This window comes from Lampetra planeri, chromosome 1 (assembly GCF_965212315.1).
Source record: "Lampetra planeri chromosome 1, kcLamPlan1.2.h2, whole genome shotgun sequence".
Taxonomy (NCBI): domain Eukaryota; kingdom Metazoa; phylum Chordata; class Hyperoartia; order Petromyzontiformes; family Petromyzontidae; genus Lampetra; species Lampetra planeri.
Window position 1 is genome coordinate 1982971 of NC_136107.1, and position 22039 is coordinate 2005009.

At 53.6% G+C, this 22039-nt stretch overlaps 1 protein-coding gene across 2 annotated transcripts in view; it reads right to left on the bottom strand.

Moving 5' to 3' along the window:
* The window catches only part of LOC144726318 (prolow-density lipoprotein receptor-related protein 1-like), a 267656-nt gene that overhangs the window by 29178 nt on the left and 216439 nt on the right, over nt 1–22039 (bottom strand). For both annotated transcript variants that reach the window (XM_078605048.1, XM_078604959.1), the window contains exons 50-59: nt 21437–21586; nt 19426–19551; nt 19005–19124; nt 14544–14672; nt 13053–13175; nt 12297–12437; nt 10957–11147; nt 10260–10443; nt 9193–9278; nt 4564–4683 (exon numbers count right to left, since the gene is read on the bottom strand). In XM_078605048.1, coding sequence (XP_078461174.1) covers nt 4564–4683; nt 9193–9278; nt 10260–10443; nt 10957–11147; nt 12297–12437; nt 13053–13175; nt 14544–14672; nt 19005–19124; nt 19426–19551; nt 21437–21586 — 1370 coding nt within the window. The remainder of the gene's footprint in view (nt 1–4563; nt 4684–9192; nt 9279–10259; nt 10444–10956; nt 11148–12296; nt 12438–13052; nt 13176–14543; nt 14673–19004; nt 19125–19425; nt 19552–21436; nt 21587–22039) is intronic.

A 22039-nucleotide genomic window follows, 5' to 3' on the forward strand; every position in this document is an offset into this window, starting at 1 on the left:
CACAGACAGACACACAGACAGACACACAGACACACAGACAGACACACAGACACACAGACAGACACACAGACAGACACACAGATAGACACACAGACAGACACACAGACACACAGATAGACAGACAGACACACAGACAGACACACAGACAGACACAAAGAGAGACAGACAGACACACAGACAGACAGACAGAGACAGACAGACACACACACAGAGAGACACACAGACAGACAGACACAGACAGACAGACAGACACATTGACAGACACACATATAGACACACAGACAGACACACAGACAGACACACAGACAGACAGACAGACACACAGACAGACAGACACAGAGAGGCGGGCGGGGTGGATGGGGACCGGTCACATCAGTGCATCGGCAGTGGCGCCGTATCGGAAGCTAATTTTTTTTTAACGACGGTTCGCCTGTAAAACCGGGCACCGTGTGAAATGAGAAGATAAATAACCGAGTGAACGTTTATTTTCATTTTAATGCGCGCACACCTCCCCGGTCGTCAAGTTTAGCGTACAGCGATGATCCATGCGACTCTACAATTGGTTTGGCGCAGCGTGGCAGAGATCACACTGGGCGCAGGCCATTCAGGTCCCTCTCGGGAGGCTGTACAGCAAGTAGGTTTCTAAGTAAGCTGCACGGAATGTTTACTGTTAACTCATGCATGGGATTTTTTTTTCTCTTCTCTCTGAACGCTCAATGCAGGGATGCTGTAAAAGAGTTGGCCGCACACACCAAGCAGGCCCTGAGGATGTCCATGACTATTATTATTATTATTCATACCGACACGTATCCTCAAAACTTTTGCAGTGATTAGCAATTAAAATTAACAGTTAATTTTCTTCGTCTGGCGTCCGGGCCAGAGCAGGGTTCTTTACTGCAAGGCCCGCCGGCCACTGGCGGCTCCTGGTGGCCTTTCGTGCGGCTCCCTGATGTGCGGACCCCCCACAATACACACAACACGTGTGGCGGTTCTCACACTGATGTTGTCTTATCGGCAACAATGCCACCGCCCCCAGAAAATCAGTGAGGCACACTGCGCTAGATTATCGTGTGAAGAACACCGCTCTAGATTCTCGCGTGAAGAACACCGCTCTAGATTCCCGTGTGAAGAACACCGCGCTACACTCTCGCGTGAAGAACACCACTCTAGATTCTCGTGTGAAGAACACCGCTCTAGATTCTCGCGTGAAGAACACCGCTCTAGATTCTCGCGTGAAGAACACCGCGCTACACTCTCGCGTGAAGAACACCGCTCTAGATTCTCGCGTGAAGAACACCGCTCTAGATTCCCGTGTGAAGAACACCGCGCTACACTCTCGCGTGAAGAACACCGCTCTAGATTCTCGTGTGAAGAACACCGCTCTAGATTCTCGCGTGAAGAACACCGCTCTAGATTCTCGCGTGAAGAACACCGCTCTAGATTCTCGCGTGAAGAACACCACTCTAGATTCTCGCGAGAAGAACACCACTCTAGATTCTCGCGTGAAGAACACCGCTCTAGATTCTCGCGTGAAGAACACCGCTCTAGATTCTCACGTGAAGAACACCCCTCTAGATTCCCGTGTGAAGAACACCGCGCTACACTCTCGCGTGAAGAACACCGCTCTAGATTCTCGTGTGAAGAACACCGCTCTAGATTCTCGCGTGAAGAACACCGCTCTAGATTCTCGCGTGAAGAACACCGCTGTAGATTCTCACGTGAAGAACACCGCGCTACACTCTCGCGTGAAGAACACCGCTCTAGATTATCGTGTGAAGAACACCGCTCTAGATTCTCGCGTGAAGAACACCACTCAAGATTCTCGTGTGAAGAACACCGCTCTAGATTCTCGCGTGAAGAACACCACTCAAGATTCTCGTGTGAAGAACACCGCTCTAGATTCTCGCGTGAAGAACACCGCTCTAGATTCTCGCGTGAAGAACACCGCTGTAGATTCTCGCGTGAAGAACACCACTCTAGATTCTCGCGAGAAGAACACCACTCTAGATTCTCGCGTGAAGAACACCGCTCTAGATTCTCGCATGAAGAACACCGCTCTAGATTCTCACGTGAAGAACACCCCTCTAGATTCCCGTGTGAAGAACACCGCGCTACACTCTCGCGTGAAGAACACCGCTCTAGATTATCGCGTGAAGAACACCGCTGTAGATTCTCGCGTGAAGAACACCGCTCTAGATTCTCGTGTGAAGAACACCCCTCTAGATTCTCGTGTGAAGAACACCGCTCTAGATTCTCGTGTGAAGAACACCCCTCTAGATTCTCGTGTGAAGAACACCCCTCTAGATTCTCGTGTGAAGAACACCGCTCTTCACTCTCGTGTGAAGAACACCGCGCTACACTCTCGCGTGAAGAACACCGCTCTAGATTCCCGCGTAAAGAACACCCCTCTAGATTATCGCGTGAAGAACACCGGGGCTCGACTTGTCGAGGTTCGCGAGCCACGTGGCGGCTACGAGAGGCCGCCTGCGAAGCGGCGCCACGGGCGAGACGCGGCATCGAGTTGCTCGTTCGCCGGCTCGGCGGTCACACACCGTGGCCCGCCGTTGATCTTCCGCCGCTTGTGGGGCAAGCAGGTGCAGCGTGCAGTTGTACGTTTGCGTGCACGCGACGTTGGGCTTCTTTTGCACCGTAGGTAGTCAACCGTCATAATAGGAGGTGCGGGGGGGGTGGAAGGGCAATAAACTGAACACCACAGAAGGTCGTGGTACGGAATCGTTTTTTGCAACCCACTACGGAATGAAGGCGTGCTCATGCCGCCGTCGGCCTCTGGCGAGTTTGACCATACTTCACTGTGCCAGTCAGTGTGGGTTGGTGATAGGGGGGAGGGGGGCCTGGGACCGGTTCAGATATCATTCGGCACCGATGTTATCCGGGGCTGGGAATCCAACTGCACTACGAATCCGCCCCAATAAAATGAGCATTTAACCATCAGCCGCAAATATACACACTACAGTAGATGAGTTCAGTATTTCAAAGGCAACCTCAAGGTTATCAAATAAATGGGCTCTCTCATCAGAAAGTTTTTTTCATTCCCCCACCCCACATTGAGAAGTGGACACGTGAGGCTGCAAAAGGCGCTACGTGCACGCAAGCTGGCAATGTAAAACTCTGCCAATTTAATTTCCATTGCTTTGTTGAATTAAGGTCTCATCCATTTCTATACAAATACCAGGCCTCATGAATGATTCATAACTGAAACCAAATTCGGGGCAAAAAAATTAATAAACCACCCGTGACACTCAAACCTCGAGTGAGACTCAAAGATAACCCCCCTTGTTTCTGGGGAGACTCTACTTTGACAGCTTTTATTCCTCTAGCGTGGAGATATGGAAGTGTCATTATGACAGGCAGCCAATGGCAAATATGGAATATATCCGTAGCTGCATTATGAGCAAAGAGGGACACTAAAATATAATTAGAACAGATGATAGAATGTCAAACTCAAAGAAAAAGTTGCCATTGCTTTGTTGTCATTTATCCCGCTCCTCAGATTAGCCACGGTTGGCTACGTACGGTGGAAAAGAAGTTCAACGTGCATGCTTGCATACATTGCTAATTATCTGATTTAAATGCCAAGTTATGCCTCATTGAGGCTCAAGTGTCATCATCAAAATGGCAGTGGAACAAGATGGGACGAGGCCACGAGGCGACTCCGGCAAATTGTTTCATCGGTCGACCGCAAAGACCGCAGGCTACTATGGGCCGTCTCGGTGGTAGAGCGAGCGGCCTGCAAAGCGGAAGGTCGCGAGTTCAAGCCTTGGTTGTGAGTTAACGCAGCCAATCATCACTCTGGGGTCAATGGAAATGAGTACCACTTTGTGGGGAGGTCATCAGCGATTCTCCTAATGGGTGGAAAATCACTGTTGAATTGTCCACCACTGGCTCGGAGTTGTAAGCAGGAGACGAGCCACCACCTCGACGCTCTGAGCAACAATGATCAAAATGGCGCACGCGGTACCGTTGAGCAGGCTTCATCCTTCTGGAGCCTGAGGCGAGCGGCCACAATAGTTGCGCCATCGTGTTACGGGTGGGACTCTCTTGTAACTGCAACTTGTGCGATAGGGCTTCATGTGACGGGGGTGCTTGTATAACTGGGGGGGGGGGGGGGGGGAAGGAGGGGGTGGGTCGTGTAACGGGGACCTGTGCGGTGTCGTTTGTGCTGCCAGGGCTTGCGTGATGTGGGGGGTTCGTGTGATGGGGACGTTCGTGCGATGGCAATGGCTGCTGGCTGCGTGCGAACGCCACCACCTCCAGGTTCCCCCCTGCAGGTCGCACCCCCGTCCTCACTCGGACGCGTACATCGCCGCTCTTTCACCGTCGCCGGGACAGAATGCATTGTGGGTGGGCGTAGCGCCCGTTCAAAGAGGAATGCAGCGGTTCAAGGAGAAATTCCCGGCACCGCCACCACCTTCTCGGCACGACGAGGGAAGGCCATTGAATGCCGGTGGGGGGTCTCGCTTAACTGGGCGTTCGTCTAGGTAACGAGGGGACAGGCGCTCCTCTGCGCATGGTGGGTGTTCGCGTGGCACGAGCGGCCGTCACCTGCACGTCGGAGCCGTTGAGGTGCATGCGGCGGGTCATGCTGCCCAGCGCGGTCACGTCGGTCCAGTACACGCGCTGCTCTCTCACTTCAAAGTCGAGCATCACCGCATTGTTCAGGCCCTGCGGAGACGTGACGGAAAAGCGATTGCTCGTTTTTCATTGCTTAGCCGCGCAGCGATGTCCGGCTCAGGCACCTAAGGTGGACCGCGCATCCACGTGGCATCGAATAAAAAAAACTTGAACTTAAACTATTTTTATTTTAACAGGTAAGGCCAACTGAGTGTAAGAACCGTAGAAATACCAACGCGCCGTCTGCTTCACCGTGAACATTAAAGGTTCCTTGCCGTTATTTTCAAGAGTGGGTCATTTGCGTGCCGGCGTCCAAGACCCAAATTTGGCAAATTAGAAAACTCAGCCGCAAAACAATTACTCAATTGGAACTTTGCAAAACAATCGTGGCCCCCTGCTGCAGACTATGCCCCTGGATACTCATGCAAATGAGGATATTCTAGTCTCTTGAGTTCTCACCGGGTTAAACCAAATAAACGTGAACTTCTCTCCTCCCCTCCATCTTTCAATCACTAAACTACTTCCATTCCTCCCTTAAAGCCCATCACTACCCCAACCCCTATCACTACCCCTATCACTACCCTATCACTACCCCTATCACTACCCCAACCCTATCACTACCCGTATCACTACCCCAACCCTATCACTACCCCAACCCCTATCACTACCCCTATCACTACCCCTATCACTACCCCTATCACTACCCCTATCACTACCCCTATCACTACCCCAACCCCTATCACTACCCAAACCCCTATCACTACCCCAACCCCTATCACTACCCCAACCCCTATCACTACCCCTATCACTACCCCAACCCCTATCACTACCCCTATCACTACCCCTATCACTACCCCAACCCCTATCACTACCCCTATCACTACCCCTATCACTACCCCAACCCTATCACTACCCCAACCCATATCACTACCCCAACCCCTATCACTATCCCAACCCCTATCACTACCCCAACCCCTATCACTACCCCTATCACTACCCCAACCCCTATCACTACCCCTATCACTACCCCTATCACTACCCCAACCCCTATCACTACCCCTATCACTACCCCAACCCCTATCACTACCCCAACCCCTATCACTACCCCAACCCCTATCACTACCCCAGCCCCTATCACTACCCCAACCCCTATCACTACCCCAACCCCTATCACTACCCCAACCACTCTCACTACCCCAACCCCTATCACTACCCCAACCCCTATCACTACCCCAACCCCTATCACTACCCTAACCCCTATCACTACACTAGCCCCAATCACTACCCCAACCCCTATCACTACCCCAACCCCTATCACTACCCCAACCACTCTCACTACCTCAACCCCTATCACTACCCCAACCACTCTCACTACCCCAACCCCTATCACTACCCCAACCCCTATCACTACCCCAACCACTCTCACTACCCCAACCACTCTCACTACCCCAACCCCTATCACTACCCCAACCCCTATCACTACCCCAACCCCTATCACTACCCCAACCCCTATCACTACCCCAACCCCTATCACTACCACAACCCCTGTCACTACCCCCAACCCCTGTCACTACCCCAACCACTCTCACTACCCCAACCCCTATCACTACCCCAACCCCTGTCACTACCCCAACCCCTGTCACTACCCCAACCCCTGTCACTACCCCAACCCCTATCACTACCCCAACCCCTATCACTACCCCAACCCCTATCACTACCCCAACCCCTATCACTACCCCAACCCCTGTCACTACCCCAACCCCTATCACTACCACAACCCCTGTCACTACCCCAACCCCTGTCACTACCCCAACCCCTGTCACTACCCCAACCCCTATCACTACCCCAACCCCTATCACTACCCCAACCCCTATCACTACCCCAACCCCTATCACTACCCCAACCCCTATCACTACCCCAACCCCTATCACTACCCCAACCCCTATCACTACCCCAACCCCTGTCACTACCCCAACCCCTGTCACTACCCCAACCCCTATCACTACCCCAACCCCTGTCACTACCCCAACCACTCTCACTACCCCAACCCCTATCACTACCCCAACCCCTGTCACTACCCCAACCCCTGTCACTACCCCAACCCCTGTCACTACCCCAACCCCTATCACTACCCCAACCCCTATCACTACCCCAACCCCTATCACTACCCCAACCCCTATCACTACCCCAACCCCTGTCACTACCCCAACCCCTATCACTACCACAACCCCTGTCACTACCCCAACCCCTGTCACTACCCCAACCCCTGTCACTACCCCAACCCCTATCACTACCCCAACCCCTATCACTACCCCAACCCCTATCACTACCCCAACCCCTATCACTACCCCAACCCCTATCACTACCCCAACCCCTATCACTACCCCAACCCCTATCACTACCCCAACCCCTGTCACTACCCCAACCCCTGTCACTACCCCAACCCCTATCACTACCCCAACCCCTGTCACTACCCCAACCACTCTCACTACCCCAACCCCTATCACTACCCCAACCCCTGTCACTACCCCAACCCCTGTCACTACCCCAACCCCTGTCACTACCCCAACCCCTATCACTACCCCAACCCCTATCACTACCCCAACCCCTATCACTACCCCAACCCCTATCACTACCCCAACCCCTGTCACTACCCCAACCCCTATCACTACCACAACCCCTGTCACTACCCCAACCCCTGTCACTACCCCAACCCCTGTCACTACCCCAACCCCTATCACTACCCCAACCCCTATCACTACCCCAACCCCTATCACTACCCCAACCCCTATCACTACCCCAACCCCTATCACTACCCCAACCCCTATCACTACCCCAACCCCTATCACTACCCCAACCCCTGTCACTACCCCAACCCCTGTCACTACCCCAACCCCTATCACTACCCCAACCCCTGTCACTACCCCAACCACTCTCACTACCCCAACCCCTATCACTACCCCAACCCCTGTCACTACCCCAACCCCTGTCACTACCCCAACCCCTGTCACTACCCCAACCCCTATCACTACCCCTATCACTACCCCAACCCCTATCACTACCCCTACCCCTGTCACTACCCCTACCCCTATCACTACCCCAACCCCTATCACTACCCCTATCACTACCCCAACCCCTATCACTACCCCAACCCCTATCACTACCCCAACCCCTATCACTACCCCAACCCCTATCACTACCCCAACCCCTATCACTACCCCAACCCCTATCACTACCCCAAACCCTATCACTACCCCAACCCCTATCACTACCCCAACCCCTATCACTACCCCTATCACTACCCCTATCACTACCCCAACCCCTATCACTACCCCAACCCCTATCACTACCCCAACCCCTATCACTACCCCAACCCCTATCACTACCCCTATCACTACCCCAACCCCTATCACTACCCCAACCCCTATCACTACCCCAACCCCTATCACTACCCCAACCCCTATCACTACCCCAACCCCTATCACTACCCCAACCCCTATCACTACCCCAACCCCTATCACTACCCCAACCCCTATCACTACCCTTATCACTAGCCCTATCACTACCCCAACCCCTATCACTACCCCAACCCCTATCACTACCCCAACCCCTATCACTACCCCAACCCCTATCACTACCCCAACCCCTATCACTACCCCAACCCCTATCACTACCCTTATCACTAGCCCTATCACTACCCCAAACCCCTATAACTACCCAAACCTCTATCACTACCCAAACCCCTATCACTACCCCAACCCCTGTCACTACCCCAACCCCTATCACTACCCTTATCACTAGCCCTATCACTACCCCAAACCCCTATCACTACCCCAACCCCTATCACTACCCCAACCCCTGTCACTACCCCAACCCCTATCACTACCCTTATCACTAGCCCTATCACTACCCCAAACCTCTATCACTACCCAAACCCCTATCACTACCCCAACCCCTATCACTACCCCAACCCCTATCACTACCCTTATCACTAGCCCTATCACTACCCCAAACCCCTATCACTACCCAAACCCCTATAACTACCCAAACCTCTATCACTACCCTTATCACTAGCCCTATCACTACCCCAACCACTCTCACTACCCCAACCCCTATCACTACCACAACCCCTATCACTACCCTTATCACTACCCCTATCACTACCCCAACCCCTATCACTACCCCAACCCCTACCACTACCCCTGTCACTACCCCAACCCCTATCACTACCCTTATCACTACCCCTATCACTACCCCAACCCCTACCACTACCCCTGTCACTACCCCAACCCCTATCACTACCCCTATCACTACCCCAACCCCTATCACTACCCTTATCACTAGCCCTGTCACTACCCCAACCCCTATCACAACCCCTGTCACTACCCTTCCTGAACAACTCCCGCCTGTCCTCCAAACCATCACCATGACTACACCGCCACTTTTGAAGAACGCGCGTGCGTTTGCGTAAACTCACGTTTACGTAACGTGTGCACCACAGCGGTGGGGGGGGGGGAGGGGGTGTCAGGGCTGAGATGCTGTGTGGTGCCCGCAGCTCACCGCCTTGAGCAGGGTGTAGTTGGAGCCGTCCAGGTTCACTTTGCGCAGGTAGTAGCGGTTGGCAAAAATCAGCACTGCTTCCTCGTCTGGGGACAAACGCGGGAGCTGAAAGATTAGCGTCGTCATCACGGTCAACCATCATCACCATCATCATCACCGCCGACACAATCTTCACGTCTCTGATTTACGTCGCCACCGACAGTAGCGCCTGTGATCAGCACGGTTGACTATGTACGGTGCGAAAGAAGTTCAACAGACGTACGCACAACAAGGCGGTGTGTGTCGCTCAACCTCGTTCTTGTTTTTGTGAATCGGCACGTCACAGTCGGTGGGGCTGGGGTAATGAGTGGGTGCTCCCCCTTCCCCCTCCAAGACATGTGGCTAGTATGGAAGAGTAGGCCAAACACCCTCTTGAGTGGCTCTTTCACCAACAGCGGCGTGAGCAAGCGATCAGAGGGCTGCACTCTTCCCTTTATCCCGCATCTACCTGGTAATGTCCACGCGAACCGCGTTCAGCCTGGCACGGGTGGCAACGGATGTTTTTGCGGCGAGCACGCAAAACAATAAATGCGTAACGCCGAGATGCTGCGCTGCGGCGGCGTGAGCCACGCACGGAGCGAACACCGAAAGCCAACCGGCATCGCCGTCGTCGCCAAAACCAGCCCCACCACCCCCCCCTACCCCCCCCCACCCCCCGCTCGCTGTGCCATTTGTCACCGTGCGATGCCACGGAAACCGAGCACCATGCCGGTCACGTTCGATGATGCAATGCGGTGGTGGCCGTGCCCGCCCCCCCCCCCCCGTGACCCCGACCCCCCATGACCCCCACACCCCGTGACCCCGACCCTCCGTGACCCCGACACCCCGTGACCCCCACACCCCATGACCCCCACACCCCGTGACCCCGACCCTCCGTGACCCCGACCCCCTGACTCCTCATGACCCCCACACCCCGTGACCCCCACACCCCATGACCCCCACACCCGTGACCCTGACCCCCCGTGATCCCGACCCCCCGTGACCCCGACACCCCGTGACCCCGACACCCCGCCGTCGCAGCGCCGCACCGGAGAGGGCCTTGCAGCTGCTGCTGTCATTTTCCCGGGCCCTGTAACCGTCCTCGCAGAGGCACTTGAAGCTGCCGTGGGTGTTGACGCACGTCTGGCTGCAGGGGTACGCGGTCCGGCACTCGTCCACGTCGATGCAAGTCTTGCCGTCGTTCTTCAGCTGGAAGCCCGGCCGGCACTTGCACTGCGTCGGCGCGGAGATCGCGCGCGTCAGCGGCCCGTTCGGCGAAGCGCCGCGGCCGGCGAGGCGATCGGAGATGCGCACGCCACGCGCACGGGCAAATGCGCGCGGACCTCCCCGGAGGGACATCTCAAGACGGACACTGCTGACTAAGAGGCACTTAACGGCTCCAGACAACTTAACTGGAGCTCAGTATCTGAGACGACATGTACATGCGGTGTCCAGAGCTGCATGGTATCGCTTACATGTGTCTATGTTCGGGTGATCGTCGTATAAAGTGAGGCTCACGGGAGCGTGACCTCCTAAACATCCTTGGATTAGGCGAAAAAGTCACGGTTATGCACGATTCAACAACAATAAACAACGACCACCATAAAATATGCACGTGTATTAAGACTGTAACCTGGCAGCTAATAGATTGTCATTCACAGCACACTCAGCACTTGCTTTCCTGCTTTGTAACGCAAGGCTCGCGAGGGGGTGAGGGGTGGGGGAAGGGGGGGGGGGGGCGCGGACCTTGTATCCGATCCTGAGATCGATGCAGTCCTGGGTGCAGCCGCTGACTCGGCGGTCCGAGCACTCGTTGATGTTGCAGTTGCGCTCGTCGGAGCCGTCCTCGCAGTCATCGCGGTTGTCGCACAGCTGGGACTCGCCGACGCACCGCCCGTTGGCGCACAGGAACGACGCGGAGTCGTTGCACTTCCTCTCTGCGCTCGCCACACACCCCCAGCCACCCGTCCAACAACAAAACAAGACATTCACGCCGCCGTCAGTTTGCTTGGCTTGGCTCACGACTAAAATATCACTCGGCTTCAAACGCACGGAGGGCGGGCGGGCAGGATACGCGGACGCATGGACGACGCAAGACCGGCGGCGCGGTCAGAGGGCCAACGAGATTTGCTGCTCAAATGAGCGCCGCGGGCAGCGATTGTCGCCTTCTGACGGCCGCGAGTTGGCGGCGCGCTGTCGGCTTCCTCCGGTGCAGCCGAGTTCGTGGCCCGCGGCTCCTTCTCGGCACATGACCAATTACGGCGATTGCGCTCAGGACGGCTGTGTAACAGTAAATGCAACAAATAACAATGGACACGTCTTTGTTAAACAATTCAAGTGTTTTTCTGCAACTTTGGCAAAAACAAGAAACCACTTTTCAGTAACCATAGCGGACCACTTGTTGACGTCACCATCGCGAGGGAGGTGTTCTCCGAGCCTCTCTACAGCAGAACCACTGTTGACTTCCCCACAGAGCGGTAGCCCATTTTATCGACCCCCCCAGAGGTGCGGGATGATGTGCCGAGTCAACCCCCCTCCCCCACCACCGCCCCCCCCACCAGAACCAGGTTTCGAACTCACGGAACTTCCGATCGCAAGCGCTCAACTCTACCGCCGAACTGGTGCGGAAACGCCGCCCACTACGCAGGATTCATCATCTTCGCATTCCCCCCCTCTCTCTCTCTCTCATGAGGTCACGGTGAGCAGGAGGCCTCAGGCCACTCGCGACACACGCGGGAGCATTCGCTCGTTCGCTCCGAGTTAATGCGCCTCCATTCCTGACGCGTAAAAATGCCTCGAATGTAACTGCCCATGATCACGATTAGATTTTAATTAACGTTCTCAGCGTGAAAGATTGATCGTGAGCCCATTCGTGGTTGAATTACAATTACAATACTATACCGCGCGAAATCCCATCGTGTCACTTGTTCATTAAACCTGCAGCATGACTATGTGCGTTACTACCAGCGTCATTACTACGCGCTGCCTGCGGACAAGAAGATACTCTTTGTTCGGTTCAACGTCGGCACGGTCAACCCCGCAACCGGCCCAGTGCGTGCCAGACGGGCGAGGGGGCGGCCACTGACCACCGAGGGAGCAGCGCGGGTTCAAGGGCGCCTCGTCCGTGTGGTCGTGGCAGTCGAAGAAGCCGTCGCACTCCCAGCTGCTGTCGAGGAGGCAGCGCTTGTTCTGGCACTGGAACTCGCTGGCTTTGCACACGGGGTAGTCTGGGGCCGAGAGGAGAGGCGGAGAGGGAGAACGCCCTGTGCACGGCTCCGTCTGGACGGCCGGCGCTCAGCGTACGCGCAGGAAAGGTGGTGTGGGTGGTGTGGGTGGGTGGCGTGAGTGCTGTGTATAGATGTGTGGGAGGTCCGTGTGGGTGGGTGGTGTGGGTGGGTGGCGTGAGTGTTGTGTATAGATGCGTGTGTATGGGTGGTGTGGGTGGGTGGCGTGAGTGCTGTGTATAGATGTGTGGGAGGTCCGTGTGGGTGGGTGGTGTGGGTGTTTGGTGTGAATGGTGTGTATAGATGCGTGTGGGTGGGTGGTGTGGGTGGGTGGCGTGAGTGCTGTGTATAGATGTGTGGGAGGTCCGTGTGGGTGGGTGGTGTGGGTGTTTGGTGTGAATGGTGTGTATAGATGCATGTGTATGGGTGGTGTGGGTGGGGGGCGTGAGTGCTGTGTATAAATGTGTGGGAGATGTCTGTGTGTGGGTTGGGTGGGTGGGTGGCGTGAGCGGTGTGTATAGATGTGTGTATAGATGCGTGTGGGTCGTGTGGGTGGGTGGCGTGTGTGGGTGGGTGGCGTGTGTGAGTGGTGTGTATAGATGTGTGGGGGCTGCTGACCGCACTCTGCGGACTCGTCGGAGCCATCGCCGCAATCGTCGTCGTGGTCGCACACCCAGCGCTGCAGGATGCACCGCCTGTTCTGGCACTGGAACTCGTCGGCCCCGCAGACGTCTCTGAACGCTGAGCACACGGAGAGCAGCGGCGCGGTGAGCGAACCACCCCGGCCAGGCACCTGCGTAGCCCCAGGGCACCAGCGGCACCACCTCACGCGACGGGAGGGTTATCACGCTGCGCTTGCGGTCCAGAGGTCGCCGGTTCGATCCCACCTCTGCCCGCCCGGCAAGACAAAATGTCTACACGCCACGGTTAGTCGATTGGCAGGGCACGTGCGGTGGGGTAATGCGTGGTTAGCCCAACCTCTTCCAACACGGCTGGGACAGCGTAGACGAGCAGATCAAATCCTCTCTAGAGCTCGCTCGAGCGGAGGCCCTTTAGCGAGCAGTGGCGTGAGCAGGCAGTTTCAGGGCTGCACCTTTATCTTGTCGTGCTTGAGCACAGTCTTCACGTCAGAACTAATTCACTTACGGATACCAAATGGCTGTTTCTGAAGAGTATTGGTGCAAATAAAATAAAAATTGAATTTTTATTTAATCTCACGGAAGCTTCGGAAGGGTTCTGCATTGGGATGTTTGGACCATTTGTTTGTGGTTTACATCTTGGAAAAAATCAAGACTACTAGGAGAGAGCCCACGAGACCGCACGGGTTCGGCAGGGACACATTTTTCCCCGCACTGCAGCCTTCCACAGACTCGGGGTGGATTCAACTTCTCACGCACACGACAATCTCCTCGCGGTCCACCAACCCTGCCTCCCAAGCACTGGGTCACACGCATTCACCTGTGATACCTGCAACGTTGTGTAAAACATATTCATTTCAGTGCCAATTATTGACTAACACCGTACCATTTCACCAACAAAAGAACATCGACGCCTCCGTAAATAACACTGCCTTAACATATATCATTTCTGACGTTTCGGGCAATGCCCCTTGTATTTTGGCCCTTATATAACTCTTTATTAATCTTCTTGGTTCTTTCAGTAAAGTCACGTAGAAGGGAAATAATAAAATAATTGCTTGTATTTTATTATGTGTAATTTTTTTTATTTTATTATTTCCCTTCTACGTGACTTTACCGAAAGAACCAAGAAGATGAATCCCTGCAGTCACGAAAGCTTTAAATCGATCTTTATTAATCCTTTGCTTGTCATGTCACATATTATATATGTATATTCTCAGGCAGTGTTATTGACAAATGTGTGGAGTTTTATTATTGCTGCTGCTGTTGTTGGGTTTTTGTTCATCGTGTTTGTGCCAATGCAGCAAAATCGTTCGTTTAAATTTTCCACAAACACGTGACTTTGGCCCACGTGGTGCTGTCTCAGCGACACCTGAGGACACAGAAAAAAAAACCCAGGTACATTTGCCGACGCCGCCGACGTAAGAGTAGCAGCTGCTGCTGCTGCTGCGCGGTTGTGAACGTCGCTTACCACAGCCGCTGTTCACAGACTCGTCAGCGCCGTCTGGACAGTCCTTGTCGCCGTCGCAGAGCCACGTGGCGGAGATGCACGCGTGCGAGTCCGGACAATGAAATTTGTCGGCTGAGCACGTCACGTGACCTGGACCAGAGAGGATGGTAAACGCGGACAATGATCTCCCCCCTACCACCCCCACGTAGCTTACAATAGACCGTGCTGTTAGCAAGCACCTATTAAGGCCCCCACAGCACACGAGAAGGTGCGTGAGTAGCACCTAGGCCAGGGGTCGGCAACCTGCGGCTCCGGAGCCGCATGCGGCTCTTTTGAACCTTGACCGCGGCTCCGGGGCGGATGCTAGCGAGGGGAGGAGGCGCACTGTGACACCTGCTCTGGCGTTGCCGCTGCTGACAGGTCGCCGCTCCGCTCCACACTGCCCGCCCGGTGACAGGCAATAACGTTGCCGTTGCTTTGTCACATGTTTGGAAGAAGTAAAAACCTTCCTGGGCAGCAAAGAGCTCACCTTTGCTGAGCTGGAACAGCCAGAGTGGCTGGAAAAATTACATTTTATGGTAGACATGACAGCACATCTAAACACGCTAAATACAACCCTTCAGGGGAAAGGAGGCACAGCCCTGCACATGCTGGAGGAGGTTTTGGCATTCGAGCGCAAGTTGACAGTGTTTGTCAAAGATTTAAAGAGAGGTACACTGTCTCACTTTCCCTCTTTGAGAGAGTTCAAACAAAGTCATGATACGATAAATTTGGAATATTTCAAGTCTGCAATCACCACAATGCAAAGTTCGTTTGGGAAACGATTCTGTGAGTTCAGAGAGGAAAAAACGACATTAGCCTTCCCTGTCACTCCCCTGGCGATCGATCCATCCCTATTGAATATGACTGCATTTGCAGGTGTAAGTCAACCTGATCTTGAGATGGAACTGGCCGATATAGCCGACAAAGATATATGGGTGTCCAAGTTCAAATGCTTGACCGCTACTCTTGAGGATGTTGCCCGTCAGAAGGCCATTCTGGCTCAGAATCATAAATGGAGTGATATTGAAAACCTTCCCAAACAGGACAAACTTGTATTCGAAACATGGAATGCCATCCCCAACACTTATATAAACATGAAAAAGTATGCATTTGGAGTCCTGTCGATCTTCGGCTCCACATATGTATGTGAGCAGGTCTTCTCCAACATGAACTATATTAAAAACAAACATCGATCACGCCTCACAGATGACAGCTTGCAAGCCTGTGTGAAAATGAAGGTGACGTCTTACAGCCCTGATGTGCAGACACTGTGCACTGAGGTTCAGGAGCAAAAATCCCATTAACCAGGTAATTTAGCTATTAATTTGCAAAAATATATTTTACATTGTTAAGTGAAAAAGTCCTTTTTTTATTCAGATTGACAGCTGACTGCACGATCCTGTATATAGCAATAAGGTAAGAAACAATATATGCAGTGTTATATTTGTTTTAAATGTTGCAATGGTTTTGCGGCTCCCAGTTTATTTTTTCCTTCGGAAACGGGTCCAAGTGGCTCTTTATGTCTTAAAGGTTGCAGACCCCTGACCTAGGCCCTGCCGCCTTTGTCTCCTGAGCGCCGATGTTTACACACCGCAGCAGGCGCGTGTTATTCCAGACTGGGTCGATCTCAAGCAGGCCCAGAGACACTCGTCACCATTATTGGTCGTGAACGGGCATTGGACGCACGCGGCCGGCTTAGTAGCGCAGTGCGCTAATAGACCGTTAACACTTAGAGCTCCCTCGCTCAGTGTAATCATAGGGGCCGTCCATAAATGACGTCACGCACCTGGGGGAGGGGGGGGGGTCAGACATTTGTTACGATGTGTGACGAGGGGCGGGAGTTGAGAAATGTGACGTCACATCAAAATGCGCAACTTTAAATAAATATAGACAACACGTTCTACTTCATTAAATAGACTTTTTAATAAATGTTTTCTCCTACAACATCAGAGTGCAGCGCCACATTAAATACGCACTACAATGACAATAGTTTAAAGCGATTTGAAGCATGTTTTTTTGGGGGGGGGGGCAGAGCTTTGTGACGTCATATTTGAGGGGGGTCTGACTTTTTATGACACCGCGTGACGAGGGGGGGGTGTCAATAATCGTCCAAAATCGCGTGACGTCATTTATGGACGGCCCCACAGGACAAACGCTGTCCCATAGTGCAAAGCTAGGACACGTGCAGCAGTATGACATTGAATAGATCGACATCCACTGGCAGCGATGAGCTCTCGCGTTCATGCAGACTCACGCACTATACTTCCACAGGTTATTGTGGTCAGTGTAAACCTCAGGTTACGAATGTGTCATCATCAGCATCATAGCAATCGTGACTATCATCAGATGTGATCTATCCACTGAGGGAGGAAGGCCTCCCCATGTTGTCGGGATCTCTTGATCATCATTCTGCAATTGGGGTGCCACACAGCACCATTCACTCCCGCACGCAAAACATTTTTGCATTAGAGATTCGTACTTTGAATTTAGCGACCCGGTCAGAGCACTCGACTCAACATCTGGGAGGCTGTGAGAACACATCTGGGCTGGAGAGCTCACTCAACTCGTCACTATCCTTCTGGAGTCGGTTTGCGGGAAGTCAGCAGTGGTTGTCAAAGGAATGTGAACATGAGCACTTGCTAAAGGTCAGTGGAGATGGGTGGACACTTTGCATTAAATCTTTGCTATAGATTCAAATGCAGGTGGAGCACAGCTAGAGAATGCAATCATGCGACGATTTGATAGCATTGCTGCCAAGATGTGCTGATGCTGAACATCCACTCGGCCATGCAGCCGACCCCAGGCCAGGCTCGCCGTGATACACGCGGGATTCACACGCGAGCGAGTGCTGACTCGCTGCACTCTCATATGATTAATGCCATGATCATAGCGATCGTCTCAGCATTGAGAATTCAACGAATTCTGTTCACATGAACGCTCGCACACACACACATATATTCACATATTTATAGATAGCAACACGTGTGTATTTCACAAAAGACCCCACTAAACGGTGTGCGTCATGCCAGGAGGGTTGACCGTGCCTGGGGAATTGGCACAATTGTAGAGATTTGCCGTGTTGAGCAAGGTGACTCAGCCGTAGAGCGAGCGGCCCGAAATTGGAATTTAAATCATAGCACTGGTCAACACACTTTTTCTGGCAAAAGGTATTCCAACGGTTGTAAGGTAATTTTTGGGTGCTGATTCTAAATCTGGCATCAGTTTATGTCTATCACATCAGGTTTTTGAGATATCAAATATTGCATTTTCAATAAAAACTGCAGAAGAAAAATATTAAATTAATGTAGATATCTACATAAAAATGATATTATAAACACACTATCCTAAAAATACAGCACGATATTTGAACACAAAAGCAGTCACTGACTCGCAACAACTTGCAATCATAAGTGACAGAGTTAATTTCGGGTAAAATCAATGAAAATGGGGTATGCTGATAGCATAAAAATGATGTGATAGAGCAAATCTGAGATCAGATTTGGAATCAGCACCCTGAAATTAGTCTAAAACAGCTGCAAAAGTCCAGGCCAGAAAAAAATGTAGTTTTTTTTTGGGGGTTGACTCGATCCATCATCCCTCTGCGGTTGGTAAATTTAGGACCACTTTGTGGGGAGGACAACAGTTGGTTGCCCTATTGATATTCTTTACCCCGCCGTTGGAATGAGGAATTTCCACCACTGGCTGAGGGCTGCAAACAGGAGACGAGCACTGCCTCGATGGTTATCTTGAGCAGAAAATCCACGTGGACTTTTGAGTAGTTGTTGTTGTTGTGATTGAAAGATTTGCCATCCTGCTAGGGGTTGCATCACGCCGGGGTTCGTTCAGCACTGCTCCAATCACCACAAGGGACACTCACCACACAGGGTGGACACTCACCACACTCACCACACAGACACTCACCACACGGGACACTCACCACACTCACCACACAGACACTCACCACAAGGGACACTCACCACACAGGGTGGACACTCATCACACTCACCACACGGGACACTCACCACACTCACCACACGGGACACTCACCACACTCACCACACGGGACACTCACCACACTCACCACACTCACCACACGGGACACTCACCACACTCACCACACACCACACTCACCACACAGGGTGGACACTCATCACACTCACCACACAGACACTCACCACAAGGGACACTCACCACACAGGGTGGACACTCATCACACTCACCACACGGGACACTCACCACACTCACCACACGGGACACTCACCACACAGGGTGGACACTCATCACACTCACCACTCACGACACTCACCACACACGACACTCACCACACAGCACACTCACCACACTCACCACACACGACACTCACCACACGGGACACTCACCACACAGGGTGGACACTCATCACACTCACCACACACGACACTCACCACCCACCACACTCACCACACAGGGCGTCCGCTTCGTCCGACTGGTCGCCGCAGTCGTCCTCCCCGTCGCACTTCCAGTGCCTGCTGATGCAGCGGTGGTTGCCGCACTCGAACTGGTCCCACGCGCAGAGGAGGTCTGCAACAGTCAGTGGATTATCATTTCTTATTCATGAGCTACGGCTGACATTTCCCATCGTAACGTTACCCACAACTCTACGGTCACAAAGTGAACACGTTACCCATTCAAGCTCCTCGTCATTATGAATACATAAATACAATACACGTGCAACCGAATGTACTCCAAAGCGGCGTTCACGGGACTCTGCTCAGCGAAAGATCCCTTCCGCGGTCAGCATCGCCACTGCCGGCATCCCGGCGGTTACGTTTCGGCGGAGCGTTAACCGGGAGACGAGGCGGCGTCGCAGGCGCCCGCTCACCGCAGTTCTTCTCGTCGGCGCCGTCCTGGCAGTCGGGCTCCGAGTCGCACTTCCACGCGACGGGGATGCAGCGGCCTTTTGGGCACCCGAAATATCCTGAGCTGCAGCTCAGAGAGCTCGAGCGCTCTGCGAGGGAGCACAGGAGGGCATCGCCAGGGTGGGGGCAGGGCCAGGGCGAGGGGCAGGGCAAACGCGACCGCACAGAGGACACGGCGGTGCTTGCACGCAGGAATCGCGAGGCAGGGAAGGCACAGACGACGAACCAGGCGGCAGGCTCGGAGGCCGCATGTGCATGTGTGGCACATTAGGAATGGACCACTCTTTTAATAAGTCCTCATGTGCCTGTGCAGTACATCAATGCCTGTGTGTACACCAGCATGTGATGACTGAGTTGGGCCTGTGGGGGGGCGCTGGCAGGGTTATTGATTAACCGGACGTGTACACCCGTCACGTGGTTAATGGCGACTCGGTGAAGATTGCTGTGTGTGGCACACGTGCTGTTGCATTTTACAGATGAACCACAATAAATGTGTTTGCCCTCGGCTTGGAGCACCTGCCCACATCCTTCACGTCGAGTGTGCAACACACTGGAGGCCCAGCTCGCCCTCCAGTGCCTCCTGCTTTGGAGTAGCTCAGTACTCAAGGCATTCGCATTCCTGTAGGAGCATGGGTGTTCACGTTAAATCACCCAATTCATATATTCGAACAAAGTTCATCGGTCGTTTTCTTAAATCGTTAAATCAGTTGACGATGCTTCAGTAATGCCCAGAAGCATACTTGATCATGTATCTGAGACCACGTCTAAATCTGTTTTTGAACATTCAATATCTATTTAAACGGGTTTTTTTTTTATCTACGATGTTTATTTTAATGCATGTGAATACGGGTGGGTGGTATGGGTTAGGAGGTGACTGGGTGGGTGGAGTGAGTGGTGTGTGTAGGAGGTGACTGGGTGGGTGGTGTGAGTGGTGTGTAGGAGGTGTCTGTGGGTGGGTGGAGTGAGTGGTGTGTGTAGGAGGTGACTGGGTGGGTGGTGTGAGTGGTGTGTAGGAGGTGTCTGTGGGTGGGTGGAGTGAGTGGTGTGTGTAGGAGGTGACTGGGTGGGTGGTGTGAGTGGTGTGTAGGAGGTGTCTGTGGGTGGGTGGAGTGAGTGGTGTGTGTAGGAGGTGACTGGGTGGTGTGAGTGGTGTGTGTGGGAGGTGACTGGGTGGGTGGTGTGAGTGGTGTGTAGGAGGTGTCTGTGGGTGGGTGGAGTGAGTGGTGTGTGTAGGAGGTGACTGTGGGTGGTGTGAGTGGTGTGTAGGAGGTGTCTGTGGGTGGGTGGAGTGAGTGGTGTGTGTAGGAGGTGACTGGGTGGTGTGAGTGGTGTGTGTGGGAGGTGACTGGGTGGGTGGTGTGAGTGGTGTGTAGGAGGTGTCTGTGGGTGGGTGGAGTGAGTGGTGTGTGTAGGAGGTGACTGGGTGGTGTGAGTGGTGTGTGTGGGAGGTGACTGGGTGGGTGGTGTGAGTGGTGTGTAGGAGGTGTCTGTGGGTGGGTGGAGTGAGTGGTGTGTGTAGGAGTTGACTGTGGGTGGTGTGAGTGGTGTGTGTAGGAGGTGACTGGGTGGGTGGTGTGAGTGGTGTGTAGGAGGTGTCTGTGGGTGGGTGGAGTGAGTGGTGTGTGTAGGAGGTGACTGTGGGTGGTGTGAGTGGTGTGTGTAGGAGGTGACTGGGTGGGTGGTGTGAGTGGTGTGTAGGAGGTGTCTGTGGGTGGGTGGAGTGAGTGGTGTGTGTAGGAGGTGACTGGGTGGTGTGAGTGGTGTGTGTGGGAGGCGAGACTGTGGGTGGGTGGTGTGAGTGGTGTGTGTGGGAGGCGAGACTGTGGGTGGGTGCCAATGACTGCACAAAACCTCGTTAAATAACTGGATGCTAGACAGATTAACACACAACCGCGGGCTTAGCGGCTATTGCTATGACAAATGACCTGGAAGCATTTGTGCGATGGGGGTCGGCCCGTCTCCCGCAAAACTAACTTCTGCAGTTCTGCTCGTCGGCGTAGTCTCCGCAGTCGTTGGCACCGTCGCAGATCCAGGCGGGAAGCACGCACAGCGCCGTCGAGTTGCAGCTCACGTAGCCGGACGCCCGCACGCCCAGCCGGTGGAAGTGGCTGCAGTCTGTGATGCCTGCACATCACCGCCAGCGGCGCAGAGCGAAACACGCCCATACAGATCTGAGGCACGTGCCATGGCAGCCAACACCGTGGGCACCGACACAGAGGGGCGGATAGCCTCGTATTATGGCGCAACGTCTAATCCGGTGCAGTCATTTGCTGTTCATAGCCAATTATAGGGAACGCGTACTTTCGGTGGCGCATTGAACCGTACATCGGCGGCTCACAGATCACATAGAGAGGACACGGTGATGGATGGCAGGTAACTGCCAGCACACGCATGTATCTGCCCGACTCGAGACATGGTGACGGGGGCTCCCCCATACCCTTTGCCGGCAGCTGCTTTCCTTTTAGGAGCCCCAAAACGCCGATTCCCTTGCACTGCATAATCTAAACATGCATTTATATCATTTTGCTGTTATAAATTTCCACGTGATAAGCCACTTTGTTGAGCTATCATTTGCGT